Genomic DNA, 17,372 nt, shown 5'->3' with positions numbered 1-17,372 from the left:
TTGACTTTCTCTATAGAAAGATGACGACTATTAATAAAAATTTGTAAATCTTTGTTTTTGTGTTATTACTATTATTTTGGTTTGTTTTTTACACACAACCTGAATACAATTTTAAAGAGTTGAAGTTCTCTGTATTTTACAGCCTGCTGTGACCCCTAAAAATATCAAAGCATTATTACTTTTTTATTTACTGTTTTTCAATGGCACTTACATTAATAAACAAATACAACCTCTATTGTTTATTCATCACCGGTTGCTTCACTTCTAAAAATTCTATATATATATATATATATATATATATATATATATATATATATATATACCACGCTCTATTTTTCTCCACATATGAAAAGTTAAAGCAAGATGAACAGTTGTTTTTGTGCAACATATTGTAGTAAGGTTTTGTTTCTGAATGAATTTGTGTTTTTGAGTAAACAATTTAATAACTCACTCATAAAAAATGATAGTGATATAAATTGTGAAACCTCCCAGTGCTGCTTGATTTTCTACCAGCACTCTTTATACAGAGTAAATAAAGGGATATTTAAAGTAGAGCTTGCAGCAGTCTAAATAAACAGGTTCAAAAATAGAAATTAATTTCATCATGGCTACACTGTCAATTTTTGGTGCTCAAACTCTTAATTTAAGGCTAGACTCCTCACGTCAGCCTAGCATACACCTAATTTATCTTTCAACCAATATGAGAGAAAAAAACAGGTATGCAATGTCAGACAGGTCTGCAAAAATGACCAACCAATCCAACAGTTCTCTGGATTTCTATTTCTGCAACTATAAAAATAAGCATCACTTATACACATTGTCATTTGTTTTCCTTGTTTCCACCTTGGAATACATTTCATTATCATTGAAAGATAAACAAGCTTAATTGGCAGCATTTCATTTTACATCTACCGGCACTGGGTTCTGTAGGATATCAAGGCATATGTTCCTGTAATACTGGGTTGAAACAATTGGGATTTTACAAAAAAGAAAATACAAAGTACACATATAAATGAAAATTACTTGGTATTGGTAATTTATTTGTAATTAGACATGGTCTGGAATTCCTAATGTGATCACACTATAAAATATTCATAATAAAAAAACAGTAGTAATTATTTTAAAATACAGCAGAACTAAGCAAGTGTCCTTTGAACAATCTTATTATCTTTGTGTGGTATTTCTTTTATAAATGTTCTATAAAATTAACACTGAGTAACTTACATTTCCATCAAAACATGTTCATTCACATATTTTGTTCCTTCGACAACGGCAAATATTTCCAAAAGCGCTAAAGCATCAAACTTTGTGTCATCAATAAGCAATGCACAGAAGTGAAGTGTTTATGAATCAATCCCTGTTCGTAACATTCTGTTATACTAGTGTTACTGGTGAGCAGAAACCCACACTGAGCTATCCAGGAGATAAAGAAAACACTGACAAAAATGGTCCTCACTTCAAAAAAAAATTAATAAAATTCACCCACCCCTACCAGCTTCCACTGAAGAGCAATCATATAATTAGATATAAGGACATATAACAAATATCAGCATTCCTTGATAACTGCTTGGCCAATCAATTTAGAGAACTATAACTAAAGGCTGTACAGTAGTAATTATTTAAATTTCAGTAATTAACTGCAAATAATACTTTTGCCTGCAAAAAGTAATCCTATCAGAGGTTAGAAAGCAAAACTTGCCATGTTTGGTTTTCAAACATTCCTTACAATAATCTCAATCCAAGACTACATTTTCCATTGGCATATTCCATCCTAATGACAACCTCAACCATTATATTTACATTCCACAAAATGTAATTAGAATTTGATGAGGTTTACAAAAAAAAAATAATAATTGAATGCTATTCCTAAAAATAGGACATACATAAAATAATAAAACAAAGGCTACTCAAAATAATAAAATTTTCTGATTTTGAAGTAACAGTTTAAGAGATGGAGAAACTCCACCTGTAGGCACAATTCCTTCGAATCTCATGTCTTAATGGTGGCTCCATTAAGTGCCGTTGTGCCTTCACTATCAGTCGTTGACATGGGACTAAGTTCAGTGGCTATAGCTACTTCCGTAGTCTCCTCCTGTGCTCTTTGATTGCGGTAATGACATGTGATGACAAAGGCACTACATCCCAGATAAACCACAGTCAGCAGAGTGAAGTAAAAGAAATAAATAAAAAACTGCAAGAGAAAGAGAGAAACAGAATCAGGCCAAAATCTTTCAGCATTGTAACATTACTGTACTTTCTTCTTCTATTAACAAGTTGGAGGTATCCATAACTGGTCCTGTTTTTCTGTGTAACTATTAACTGAAGTCAATCTAGAAAATTACACACCTGAGACTGAACATTCAAAGCCAATCCCCTCTTATCTGCCACAATGATAGTGATGATCGTTTTCAGGACTGTTCCAAGAAAAGTGTTTACTCCAAACACTAAAGCACACAGTTCTTTAGTGAGAGCGGAGGCAATCTGGAAACTGAGAAGAAAAACACAAAATGAGTTATTTAGGAACAAAATGCAGAGAACTGAAGCATTTATTTTTCTTTGTGTTATTGAGTTTTAGTTCCATCAAAAGCTCCTCATGTGGCAAACTACAACAAACTTGAACTTCAAAGCAAAGTTCTTGCTCTCCATGAAATAAGCTAATGTTTTCACAGGTGCATACACATCTGCTTTTAAAACAGTGACTTTGAAACACTGAATGCAACGTTTGCCAGTGTTGTTTAATGTCATTTTAACAAAGATAAGACATTTAAAAATCTTTTAAATAATAATAAAAATAAATCAATAAATAAATAGGTTTATATAACTCACATAGCGATTGGCACCAGGAACTGGTAGAAGCCTCTGAAAAGGGCATATGCCACATAGCAAACCCAGATGTTATCAGTGATGCCCATGAGAAGCAGTAGACCGGCCTGTGCTGCAGTGATCAATCCTATCACAAGTTCAGACCAAAGATTCCATCGAATTTTCACATAGCCTGCCGCAAACGATGTGATTGCGCCTATGGAGCACATAAAGTGTGATTGTCATGTAATACTCATGCAGTGCTGTTTAACAAACATCTATTCTCACCAAGTTGAAATCTGTTTATAACATAGTGTAAACAGTTCTGAAAAACTTTTGCAAACATTTTCTACTTTTGTGTCATGTCTACTATTGATCCTCATTCCTAATTCTGAAGAGCCACTTTCCTGTCGTGTTTAGCTCCGACTCTGATTAAGTGCACCTGAATCAACTAATAAAGGTCTTTGGGTTTACTTTGAAGAAACTCCAATAAAGAATAAGCAATCCTGATTTATATGTTGTTTTGTGTTTTCAAAGCATGTCATGCCAAAGATCAAAGGTTGAGGAACATGAACTTTGCTTGTTCTCGCCAAATAGTAAACCATCTTGTATGATGCAAACCTTAATTATTTTGATTCATGTGGAGATCAAACTTTAAGATCCTATTTAAAAAAACAACTGCAGGTCACAATGATCTGCCAAATCCATTGAGAACAACGAGAGCGAATCTGAAATTCTGGTTAGTACAAATACGCAGATTAATATGTTCATGTTTTGGCCTTTAACTAATAAATGGCTGTTATTATAAATGTATACTATTTGTTAAGTGAGAGCGCAAGAGAGAGATTGAAAACCACAACAACAACAAAAAAATCTAATACTGTATAATCTGTCTGCTAAAGTGAAAATTGTATGTATGAGTACCTGCTATTGAAAACTGTAAAAAATATAAAGTAGGTGCCTCTGGCTTCCTGTTTAGATATTTCTTGAAAAAGTCTGGGTAGAGAATAGAGCTCAAAGAGTTATAACCAATGGATTTTAATGATTAGTGAGTGTGTAGAGAGTGCGTGTTTGAAATGACTGCCCACTGCAAATTAACATTAAGAAACATAAAAAAATTATACAACTATACACAAATGCACACAGCTTTGCAATCACTATAATTGCACAGCAACTCATTATGACTTGCCCTCTTAAAACACTGGCCACAGATATTTATCTGTATTGTGTATATCTAAGTAAAATGGATTATCAAGAAGAAAAACATGTTGGACAGGGATTCGGTTCAATCATTTGGTAAAAATACTGGTAAAAAAAAAAAAGATATATATATAGCCTGAATGCACTGTAAGTTGCTTTGGATGAAAGCATCTGCTAAATGCATAAATGTAAATGTAAATTTGGTTGTCAATTGAATGGGCACAGATCTGAATGCAAACTTGTAGATGAATGTAAGAAAGATGTGGATGCAACAATGTTTGGAGAAGTTCAACATACATCCCTGGGGGAAGTATGATGTTTTACTAAAAGAACCAGAAATTTTGATTAAAATTTTGAGGTCAAAATATAGAGATATGTAGAACATGCATTAAAGGGGGAATTCACCGCTGACAAGATGGGCTTTTAATAAACATGGCTGTCTATACAGTAGAAACAAAAACAAAATAAATTGGTGCTACATGACTAGAGAAAAAGAGCGGTGCAAAACACTCCAAAAAACATAACTGCACTTCTGATTTTGACAATCTGACTGTCCAAGGACAGGAACATAAAATTGCAACAGTTTCATACATAGCTTTAACAAAAGCCCTGGAGCTGTCAAACATCTGCTGAATAACACAAAATGACACTTTTGCTTCATCCATGTGGACCTTTGCTGAAAACTGATAACTGAGCTATCGGAGTGCAGGTAACATGAAAAAGAGTTCCTCACGTCATTTACATTCACTACTGACACTGCAGCAATACAAAGTTCATTTTTATTTTATGCTGACTTTAAATCTTTCTACCATAATTTACTGCTTTCCCTGAAAAAAGTGCTGGATAATGAAAAAGTAATCTAAATTTTACAATTAGTGGACTGGAGGTTGATATCCAACACATTGTACAGTATATCTATATTCATGACCACTGGTAAATCAGTCTTTAAGTGACATCTACTCTGAAATTAATGAACAGTTGGTGAGCAAGAAATGCCTCTTGTATGTTCCTCTGCCAACAACCTGTTCAATTATTTGCTTACGAAATCAGAGTGAATGCTACTTTTTTAAAGTCAGATTCTGTGGTTGAGATTATCAGTATTTTTTGTTATTTTAGGCTTTTTTTTATTATTATTTTAAAAAGAAAATATGGCAACTACAAAACACTAAAATTCATCTTACCTAATAAGGTAGAGGCAGCTTCAACCGCTCCGTTGTAAACATGTTTGTTCTCTGTGACAGGGTAGACTTTATTCCACAGGATGTGCACATAAAATAGTACTAAATAGTAACCAGTGGAATTGAACACCCACCACAAGCTCCAAAGCCTTAAACTGGGAACTTTCACTACATGTTTTAACTCCTTCAGCATCTGAACAAACACTGAATTTGTCCAGGATGGGGATTTGTGGTTACTGCTTTGTGCTGCCACACTGCCATCATTCTCCTCAGGCTTCATTCTGGCTAATTCCGATTGAGCTGCTTCCTTCCTTTCCTCTTCCAGACGGGCTTGGTTGAAAAACAAGCTACGTTTGGGCCAAGGCAGGCAGAAGGACAGGAGTAACCCGAAAGTGACAAAGCCCAGAGAGACTGCACTTAACGTCCTGTATGATACACCTCCTAGTGACACACATATCTGACCCAGCACAGAGCTCGTGAAGACTCCCATGAGCACAGATGAGCGGGAATAGCTGGCTACACGCTGGTAAACATTCGCTGGTACTAGTGAGAAAATGTATGAGGAGTACGCCACACGGGCAGCCATGGTGATGCCATAAAAGAACTCCATAAACTGCATCTCCAGCAATGAGGCTCCCAAAAGCAGAATGAGCCAAATGGAAACATGACTCAAGCTCTGAAGGATCAGCACAGGTTTGTATCGTAGGTAATCTGTCAGCAGAAAGACAGGCACCAGCACGGCCATATAGGAATATGTGAGGACTGGGCTGATTTCATTGGTGACCTGTAAAAACCACAGAAAGCCATTATTACATGGGGTAGACAAAGCAGAGATAATTGTAACGTGCAATAAACATAACAATATTAGACAATGCACTTACCTTCACCACCAGGAATATACACTGTGAAATGTCAGATTGTGAACACTTTAATTGTTAACCCCAGGTAAAGCAGGAACATTGTGAAAAAACATAAATCCAGGACTTTGTTTAAAATGACCCAGCCCTTTTGTATGCCATCTGAAGTGAGGGTAGTGCACATGGAGAACACATGGTATCCCACATTATACTTCATATTATTGTGGAAAAGGGTTTTATTTTGAAATACAATTTTAGTCCATTTAAAAAGTGAATCTTTGGGGTGATTGAAATATGTATTTTCCTTATACACTACAGTGGGGAAAATATCAATTCAATCCCCTGCTGATTTTGTAAGTTTGCCCACTTACAAAGAAATGAAGGGTCTGTCATTTTTACGGTAAGTTTATTTTTACCGATAGAGACAGAATATTAACCAAAAAAAATCCAGAAAAAAAAATTATATAAAGGTTAGAAATTGATTTGCATTTCAGTGAGTGAAATAAGTATTTGATCCCCTACCAACCAGCAAGAATTCTGGCTCCCAGAGATTGGTTATGTGCTCATGTGGAACACAGATTAGTCCTGCCACTTTAAAAAGTTACTCCTAATGTCAGCTCGTTAGGTGTATAAGACATCTGCCCACACAATGCGTATTTTCCATTCCAACCTCTCCCACCACCATGGACAAGACCAAAGAGCTGTCAAAGGATGTCAGAGACAAGATTGTAGATCTGCACAAGGCTTGAATGGGCTACAAGACCATCAGCAAGAAGCTTGGTGATAAGGAAACAACTGCTGGTGCGATTATTTGGAAATAGAAAAAATACAAAACAACCAACAATCGGCCTTGGTTTGGAGCTCCGTGCAAGATCTTGCCTCATTGGGTAAGGATGATCATGAGAAAGGTGAGGGATCAGCCCTGAACTACACGGGAGGAGCTTGATTTTTTTAATGCCAAAAATGCTTACATTTATGTGTCTTTTTGTTCGCTCAGGCAGCCATGTTGCCGAGATAATTCATACCCCTTCGTTTGAAGTGTGGTCCCGAAAAATCTTCGTTTGAAGGGCTGTCTGGCCCTTCCCCTACCCCTCTAACCAAAAGAGAATCGAGACACCACTACCCCTTCACGTGAACACGCGAAACGGAGGGGTGGGGAAAGGGGAAGGGCTAAAGGGTAGAATTGGGTTTGGGCCCTAAAGTACTGTGGTCACATGAGACCAAAATTGAACTCTTTTGCATTAACTCGACTCGCCATGTTTGGAGGGAGAGAAATGCTGACTATGACCCCAAGAACAACATCCCTACATACGAGCATGGAGGTGGAAACATTATGCTTTGGGGATCTTTTTTTTGCTAAAGGTACAGGACGACTTCACCGCATTGAGGGGCAAATGGATGGGGCCATGTACTGTAAAATCTTGGACGAGAACCTCCTTCCCTCAGCCAGAATACTGAAGATGGGTCATGGATGGGTCTTCCAGCATGACAATGACCTAAAATATACCACCAAGGCAACAAAGAAGTGGCTCAAGAAGAAGCACACTAACTTTTCCCCGCTATTGACAAGTTATCTCGTCATTTAGAAAACAACGCTTCCCTGCCAAAGACAAGTTTTTACGGCTTTTTGTGTTTTCACTGTTATACACTCGGGGGCGCTATTACACATCTTCTGAACGAGTACAAAACCTCCCGAACAAAAAACACACGTGAACAGGACGGAAAAACTAGTGATCTCTTATGTAAACAGATGCATATGAGAAATAATGCGATCATCAGCAATAGACAGCATAAAAATGAAAACTGCATAATATTATGGAGTACAATGATGATCCAGGAAGTGTTATATGGCTGTGGAAGCTGTGGAGGTGTTGATGGAAGCGATTTACTGGATTTATGCTTTGATAATCGTACTGAATATTATCCAGATGTAGTTTTTGATAAAAATGTGATTCTCACCTTTTTGCTCAAAATTATACATTTTTATGAAACCTACCTGTATTTAAGTGTTGATAAAAAAAATAATACTTTAAGCTAGAATAAAACTTTTTTTGTTGTTGTTGTTGTTTAAAAGTAGAGGCTTTGATCTTTATTTTGGTGTACTGCATATTCAAATATTCATACAGCAAAATATACTGTAGGCCATCAAATTTTTGTGAAAACTATCAAAATCGCTGGCGGTGGCTGACAACTTTTTTTTTTTTTTTTTTTTATAAATGCTGACTGGGAAAGAGTTGAGGTCATGGAGGGACCTTGCCAGTCTCCAGACCTCAATCCTATAGAAAATCTGTGGGGGGACCTGAAACTTAGAGTTGCCCAACGACAGCCAAGAAACCTTAAGGATTTAGATAGGATCTGTAAAGAGGAGTGCATCAACTACAAAAAAAAAAAAAAATTAAAAAAAAAAAAAAACGTTTTACCTCTGAGGTTGCCAACAAGGGTTTCTGCACCAAGAACCAAGTCATGTTTTGCTTGGGGATCAAATACTTATTTCACTCACTGAAATGCAAACCAATCAACTCTATATAATAACTTTATATAATGTGTTTTTTTCTGGATTTTTTTGGTTGGTATTCTGTCTCTATACGTTAAAATAAACCTACCATAAAAATTACAGACCCTTCATTTCTTTGTAAGTGGGCAAATTTACAAAATCAGCAAGGTATCAAATAAATATTTTCCCAACTGTATATTCCCAAAAGTATTGGGACACTCCATTCTAATGAACAGGTCTGACTACTTTAGGAATTTCCATGAGTATAAATCTTAAAGGGTTAGTTCACCCAAAAATTAAAATTAGGCTGCATTTTACTCACCCCGGAGGCATCCTAGGTGTATATGACAGGGCTCCAAACAAAAAAATTGAGTAAGGAGCCATTGGCTCCTATAAGAAAAAAACTTAGGAGCCAAATAATTTTTTTAGGTGCCACAGAATAAACGTGTTTTATTTATTTTACGATTATTATTATTTATTTACATTTTAACATTTCAATCATACTGTCATGTATTTATGTCTCGTCTTTTCTTGACTTTATCAGCATTTTAATCCATCTTGTAGATGACCTGGGAACTAAGGTTCACTTAAAGTGGGAACTAAATGTGTTTTCCAGCTTGAAATATACAGTCACAAAGAATTGTTCATTACACAGAATCTGTACCAGTATCATGGAGCATAAGCATCACTTGACCACTGAGTGTAGCTTGGGCTCCTCCTACATGAGACATTTCAGTAAGTTGTACTGTAGGATCTCTTATAAAATAGCCTACCTTTTGATGTTAATTCATGTTCACTATGTGCTATATTAGTAAAGAGAAAGATTAAATGGGTTCACTTGCACTTGAACTGAGGCGCTAAAGCGACCGCGCCTGCCCCATTAAGGAGCGCCAAAACTGTATTTGAATTTTGTTATGAATTCAGAACAATTTTAAAGCTGGTACTTTTTCTTAAAAAGTGACAAAACACAGAGCTTTTTGCGATTACTGGACGGCAGTTGCACTTCAAATAATGAAGTTCACGCATTAAAAGAACACAGACCAAGATCTTGTTTAGAAGAAGCCATATTAGTTATTATTATAAAACGAGAATTGTTAATGATATTGCCAATATTCACACAGCTGACAGCTTTACCTGTTCTAGTTTGTTCAAGTTGTGCACGAAATAGATGCTGTATTTTCTGCACTTTCCCTTCTTACGTCTCTGTCATTTCTCTCTCGCTGCACAGCTGAGCTGCATTTATCAGACTGTGTGCGTCAGCACTGATGTGCGCCAGAGATGAGGACTGTCTGAAACTTTCCTTTTCCACTAAAACTTTGATGCGCATCGTCTCAGTTTAATACGTAAACATAACAAAAGATTTGATCGCAAAAAAATTAGGAAAAAAGGCATTACATTCAAATTTTTAGGTTGTAACATGTAAATATATAACCAGATAGCAATAACACTCGGGCTGATTCTGGCTGAAATGCGTCTCTGTCGGTTCAGTCTCGGCATCGGTGAGAAGATAATGGGCCAGATCCACGCCGACTCTACAAAACAACCTCTGGCTGACAGACGGCTTTTTCCCTGGGCCGATCTCGGCTGAAAGCTGTTGTACACGCGGCAGGTCCACACTCGGTGTAGTTGTGTGTATTAACCTTCGGCCCGAGTTCGTTTTATCACAGACGGGGTGCTGCTAGAATGAAGCAAATCATCCGCCTGAGAAAACTTTTTTAGCGGTTAAATCCTGAGGAGCTTTCGGCAGGTAGTCGCCAGTGACGACCTCAGCAAAAACGTCACTCGCAAATTAACATTTATGCTCGCAAATGCGACTGTTTTAGTCGCAGTTTGGAGCCCTGTATGACTTTATTTCAGACGAATCCAGTCGGATCTTTCAAGCTCTATCATTGCAATCAGCAGATGTTGCATTGCTTCAGTCCAAAAGACATGAAATAAAAAGCGCCCTTCCATAAAAAAAAAAAAAAGTGTCTACAGGGTTTAACAAAGGCCTCCTCTAGCGAATTGATATGTATTTGTAAGAAAAATATCCATATTCAAAATGTAATCACTTGAATCTAGTTTGCGCTCACTGTTGTAAACAGAAGCAGTTCCGGGAGAATTACGTATGAGGTCAGCTTTGCACATGCGCCGCTCAGAAGTGACGCACACGGAAATGCAGTGGAGAGATCAAAACAAAACAATGGTCACTAATCAGAAGTATAATATGAGGATTTGTAAAGAAGAATGTCGGAGGATTTGGATATTAGCCAAGAGGAGACTGGTTTTCCTTTGTTAAAATAAGGAAACTTTGCTTCTTTTGATCCTTTAAACAAACATTGGTTTTCACGAGACTCACTGGCGCATGCGCAAAACTGACCCCATATGTCATGCTCCCAGAACTGCTTCTTACAGTTTTGAACATGGATATTTTTCTTACAAAAATGCATCAAGTCGCTATAGGAGGCCTTTGTTCACCCCCCGGAGCCATGTGAGACACTTTTTTTTGTATGGAAGGGCGGTTTTTATTTCACTTCTTTTGGACTGAAGCAATGCAACACCCACTGACTGCAATGATAGAGCTTGAAAGATCAAAGACAAAATTGTATATAACTCTGACTGGATTTGTCTGAAAATGAAAAAGTCATATACACCTAAGATGCCTCGGGGGTGAGTAAAATGCAGCCTAATTTTCATTTTTGGGTGAACTAACCCGTTAGTGTTTAAGCATATAGTGATATTCTAGGGAATTGTGTGCTTCTAATTTTATAGCAAGTTTGGACAGGACCCTTTTCTAATCTAACAGTTTGGACAGGACTATTCTAACATGACAGCGCCTCTGTGTATAAGGCATGGTTCAAAAAGAAATTATTTATTCAGCCAGTGTGGAAGAACTTGACTGGTCTGCAGAAAGCCAAGTCAAGTTCTTCCACACTGACTGAATCAATCATTTCTTTTTAAACCATGCCTTATACACAGAGGCATTGTCATGTTAGAATAGTCCTGTCCAAACTGTTGCTATAAAAGTAGAAGCACACAATTACCTAGAATATCATTATAAACTTAATTATTAAGATGTGTGCTCATGGAAATTACTAAAGTAATCCAACCTGTTCATTAGAAGGGAAGGTCCCAATACTTGTGGCAATATACTGTATCACTGTTATAGTCCGTCATTCATAATATGAGGATGTGTTTTGTAATGGATAACATTATTACGTCAAAATAAAACAATAATTCACATTACAGAGGTTAATTTATCTTTACATTTACCACATACGACTATTAAAATTACACAGCATAAATGTAACATTGGCCTTTGTACTTCTAGTTTAATTGTAACTGACTGCAGTACTGTAAGTTATAAATTTAACTGACATGGGTAATGACTGTTAATATATCAAAGACGTTTTATGTAAATTTCAAAGCATCAGGCTAAATATTGGCTGAAAAAATAAACCCAAACAAATGATCAATACACTTTCTAATGCATAACTTAGACAATGCATTTAGTTACCTAAACAGGAAGACTGAAAAAATGTGTCTTGGTTTTGCCTATTTAGATGAGACACACGTAGGACACATGAATGTAACAGCTTTTAGGTGTCCTTTTATTTACTAAAATGTAATAAAAATATGTAACGTGAAAGATAATGTGGGCTAAACAGAAGTGTTTTAATCCATGAGACAAACACTGGGCTAAAAACAAGTCAAAACAGGGACCTACTGTAATCTATTTTGCAATATTTAACAGTGGTAAATTCCCATACAGATATTCTCTGTATGTGGTTGACTAATTTTATGATTTAAGTACTAACCTTATTTAAAAACACCCAGTTAGAGCCTGATAAGATCAGTACATTGAGTACAAATTCATAAGAATTTACAAGTGTTTACAAAAGTAATCTTATAGTTAATAAATCCACATATTAACAAGTCAGCATAATTGTTTCAGGCCCTCCTCAAAGCAGATCTGACCCACTTTGGAGGAATGTGAACTCTGACCACATTCACATGGCTTGCCCGATCCCAGTGGCTGTGTCAGAGTTTGAAAACTCACGCAGAGTCACGTGTCGACTAGATATTGGGAAAATAAATAAATACATACTATAGTTGGGAAAAACACTCTCTCACATTTTAATGTTTACAAAATAAAGAAATAAAAAAAAACTTTGCAGTATAATTTATCAAGATTGAATGATTTTATTTTTTTAAATGCAGTTTTTTTTTTTTTTTTTTTACAAACTTAGAAAAAGATTATAATAAAAGTAGAATAGCACCACACCTGTTTACTAGTGAAGTTCTTCTCTGTACTGAGCAGGTATGGTGTGATAAACGGCTCTCCAGGCTTCAGCTGCACCATGAAGCCATAGAAACAAAGATAAACTACGGACCATATCCAGGTTCTGGTCTTCTGCGTTTGGGTTTCCGGATCTTCCTTGGTTTCATGGATGACCGGCTCTGGAGCCACATTTTCCACAATGTGTCCAATGCCATCAGTCTTCATGACCTCCTTAACATCCTCAGTTCTTTCATCGCATGTTACTTCCACCACTTCCACCATGTTACAACAATAATGATGCTGTAAAGCTGAACTATTTAATGATGTATTAAATACAAAAGGTATGTTGATCCTCAAAGTTAATAGCTGAAGGCTTAGCAGTGTTCACAGACCGGTAACAACCAAGCGAATGCACAAGCCAGTAAATCCTAAGGCATGCGTCATGTTAACTATTACTGGGGGCTGAGAGGACACATTCAGAATGATACAGCAATGTGTTAAACAGCTACAAGCTGACATTTTCTGTGTGTAAGCATTCACCTTTGTCCAACTTCCAACACCGTCAATGATTAAAAAGTACTACCTTAATGTACTGCACATTGTAATTCTGTAAAGAAGCACAAAACAAATACAATACATTGTTATATGGCAAATACGTACTCTAATGAGAACAGTTATACATAATTAGCAAAAATATATTTTTCACACTTAGTCTGTTATTTCCTTGTTCTTGGGTCATATATTAAATAAGAAATAGACTTTTAAAAACATATCAAACTGACATATCTATCAGAACACTTATAGCAACGTGTCAAAGGAGTTTGCAAACACGTGCTCTTGTATCTAATGCATATGAACTTACTGTAAATATTCTGTAAAATGTGCAGTGCCAGCTCTTACACACATCTCATGACTACGTCTGCTTGTTCATGCATAACAATGTCTCGCAGTCTCTTAATGTTGTTCGCACATAATCCCACCAATATTCAAGTACGGATCGCGGTTTTTAGCGTTAAACTTGCCTGTTGCTTTCCAAATTTAATCCTTTCTTGCTGAGGCTGACGGTGAGCTAATAATCTATGCTACTTAAAACAATATAATGCCAGTTATTTAAGCGACAACAACGCGACAGACTTTAGCCCATCGGTATGGGATAGCCACACGTTCCAGATATGTCACTGAAAGCAGTACTTCAGTCTAAAATCGACGACACACTCGCATGCAGTTGCGCGCGCCCAATGACACATGGTCTGCGCATGCGCACCGGATGTTTATCTCAAGTTGATGAACAAATCGTTCTTTAAAAGAATCTCTTTAATGAACACCTATAACCATGTAACATTAAAAATTGTATAAGCCAATCCGAAAGAATAATTTGCCATGTGTGTTTTGAGAATTTCTAACTGGAAGCGTTTATCTACAACATGATTTTTTTACAGTTAGCTATACATCAAAATATTAAGCAGGTGTTTTGTTTTTGTTTGTTTTTTCCAGCTACAACGTAACACATGCATTCCAGCGGGACTATTATAAGCACTGGAGAGAAAACCCATCGCTCTAGGCTTGCACCTAAAAGATAAAAAGAATTCAGAATGTTACAAAATGTGAACATTATTCTGTAGTTTGTGTAATGTGCTATGATGTCTTTCCAAAGGAGGGCGCTCCAAGCATGGTAGCCTATGTAAGAAGGTCTAGTCCTTGTCATTAGTCCTTGTTGTTTATACGTTGTTTTCTGTAAAATGGAGATGGATGAGTTAGGATGTCTTACCAACAGAGGGCACTCCAGGGTGCGTAGGATAAATATATCTTAGCACCACTAGGGGATCTTCTTAAACATGGTAAAATTTTCATTGTAGGAATGTGAAGCACCATGTACTCTGTGGAGCTTACTTCTGTGGGCCAGGTTAAAATTTAACAAAGGAGAGAGACGTTGCAGTAACAGTAAAGTTCTTCCAGTTGACAACAATTGTCTTGTACATTTTACACCCCTGCTTTGTAACTGCATCAACAACAAAAACTATTTACTTTCACAGTTCCTAAGTCTTATTAACTATTTTAGAAAACTAGTGGCTGACATAAATTCAAAACTAAAATATAAATCACTTTAAGGAAATTATTTATCACATTACTATCAGCAGCATGTCATGTGTTTTCTACTGTGCTCATGTATTATGGTCCAGGTCAGAAGCGCAAAACCTTTATGTGAAAGACAGACTCAAGCTGTTGCCTTTTGTTCCTCTGAGAATTAAGGAACTGCAGCCTCTAGCCATTGAGATGGACACATGATTCTTTAATGTTAGTGCAAAGTCCTCTATTGCACATATTTTGGTGCTGAAAACAAGTGTAAAAACTATTAATCGTGATCATCTTTACATATAATAACTCATAAAAATCTAACTTGCCTTAGTCCAGTAAGGTCCACTAATCTTGAAATATTACTAGTTAAAAGTTATTCTTGTTTACTTTTTTAAAAAGTCTGTGAAGATTTTACCACAAAAAGGCATTTTAGAATTATAAAAAAAATCCATTAAAAAGTTTAATATTATAAAATATAAATGATAGAAAAAGGCTCATAGCAGACCAAAGTTTTATGTTGATTTATTAAATTTAGAGGCTTTAAAAATATGTGTATAAAATATGAAACTGTTGAATCGATACGGTTGAATCACTGATGGCAGATTAACTATTCTGACGATGCTTTTCATACTTTCCTGGACCTTGACAGTGTTACTTACTTGGCATCTATGGGACAGTCTCAAGCCTCCCGGTTTTTAAAATTGTGTTCTGAAGAGGGACAAAGCTTTTACTGGGTTTGGAACGACATGGGGGTAAGTGATTAATGACAAAATTTTCAATTTGGAGTGGAGTAACCCTTTAAGCATCAACCTTGTTCCGACACCTGGTATTTTACCACTTCTCAAACTGTAGATTTCCATTTTCCTCACTTTCATGGGCATCAGGCTCATTGTCCTCAATACAGTATCTGTTCTTTTAAAACAATGGTTATGAAATGTCATGACTGTATCACTACATGTCTGCAAAATTCAATACTCATCAGTTTGAGGTATATTTTCAGTAGTGAAATAAATCTGTTTTGCTAATTACAATATACTGGTAGTCAATATAGTCTTTTTTGTAACACCACTTTAGAGAGTGACCGGTACTGTGAATTTAGTTTGCCTATAGGATGTTTCTCTGTCCTTCACGCCTCTCTGGGCCCATCAGATCACTGAAATAATGTGTACCAGGGCCTGTCGATAACTGAATAGACGCTGTTCTCCTTGCTGGGGGCAATACAGGGTGGGTATTGTGGTAGAGACTATGCTGATCTGTCATGCATTCATCAAATTTAGTACCACTATACTGTTCCTGAAAAGTATCAAACCTTATATTGTTTAATGAATGACTTTAAATAATACCCTGAAAGTGTCATATCATGGCATGATCAGACTATATAAGAGCTCATAACTAACACAATTTTGAGTGTGTTTGACTTACATGCACACAAACAATATCTACTGTGTTGTTTTAATTGTTTGCATATCTGTTTTTCCAACTTATTTGCTTTAGGATAAATGTTTGTATTAAAATGCTTAAAAGGAAATTTTCAAAACAAAATAAATGTGTGTACAAAACACGAACTCTTGTCTGCTTTCTATTAGTGTTACAACCCGTCCAAACTACTGTTATAACTTACCCCAGCACTATGATAGATTGTAAAAACAGCTCAAGGAACCCTTTGTACTTGACATTATATTAAGGGTAGGCAATTATTTCTACATTTTCGTCACATACTGCAAACAATCATTTAAAAAGGGGTCATGAACTGAGAGACCAAAACTCCCTTGGTGTTTTGATATATAAGAGGTCATTGTGCTATAAAAACATCCTGTAAGTTTCAGAACTCAAACTTTGTTGTTAGTCTAAAAACAGCTTATATTGTAGGCAGTCTGCCAAAATGACAGTTTTTGCAATGTTCTACTCTATAATGTAGGGGAGGAGAAGGAGAGGATGGAGGAGCTTGACAGGGTCTACCGTACAGACTCTCTGGAGCGGTTTAGCAAGCCGACACTAAACCGGGGCCTCTCAGTGCTTCTACCCAAGTGAGAATACAGGAGGATACCTGCTCCACACAAAGGCTAAAGAATCTAGCGAACGTGTTGGGGGTCGTCCAGCCCGCAGCGCTACAAATATCTGTCAGCGAGGCCACGAGTCAGCACCCAAGAGTATGCAACACTTCTAGTAGAGTGAGCTCACAACCAGTGGGCCATCCTCTGCTTAGAGACGGCATTCCCCTTCTGCCGGCCTCAGTAACAGACAAAGAGCTGATCTGAGGTCCTAAAGCTTTGTGTCCGGTCTATGTACCATCTCAAGGCTCGTACGGAACAAAGCAAAGGTAGGGCTGGGTCTGCCTCCTCCGGGGGGAGCACTTGCAGTTTCACTACCTGATTCCTGAAGGGGGTAGTAGGAACCTTGGGCACGTAGCCAGGCCAGGGCCTCAGGATTACCTGGGAGTCAGCTGGCCCAAACTCTAGGCATGATTCGTTGACTGAAAATGCATGCAGGTCCCTTACCCTCTT

At 36.9% G+C, this 17,372-nt stretch overlaps 1 protein-coding gene across 2 annotated transcripts; it reads right to left on the bottom strand.

The window, feature by feature from the left end:
• Positions 1-1,013: 1,013 nt before the first annotated feature.
• On the bottom strand, positions 1,014-14,049 carry slc19a1 (solute carrier family 19 member 1). 2 transcript variants are annotated; one of them, XM_019097785.2, is made up of 6 exons: positions 13,655-14,049; positions 12,796-13,399; positions 5,184-5,964; positions 2,827-3,019; positions 2,347-2,488; positions 1,014-2,191 (listed from the first exon to the last, which is right to left on the bottom strand). In XM_019097785.2, the coding sequence occupies exons 2-6, from the start codon at positions 13,072-13,074 to the stop codon at positions 1,991-1,993; spliced, it is 1,596 nt and encodes a 531-aa protein (XP_018953330.1). In that variant the 5' UTR covers positions 13,075-13,399; positions 13,655-14,049; the 3' UTR covers positions 1,014-1,990. The 2 variants fall into 2 exon arrangements, with proteins under 2 accessions (XP_018953330.1, XP_042581658.1); XM_042725724.1 differs by having other exon boundaries at positions 13,697-14,049.
• Between the last annotated feature and the right edge of the window lie 3,323 nt (positions 14,050-17,372).

This window comes from Cyprinus carpio, chromosome B6, assembly GCF_018340385.1.
Source record: "Cyprinus carpio isolate SPL01 chromosome B6, ASM1834038v1, whole genome shotgun sequence".
Lineage (NCBI taxonomy): Eukaryota > Metazoa > Chordata > Actinopteri > Cypriniformes > Cyprinidae > Cyprinus > Cyprinus carpio.
Note: the sequence above shows the minus strand (reverse complement) of the source record. Positions and strands in the feature narration are given on the sequence as shown.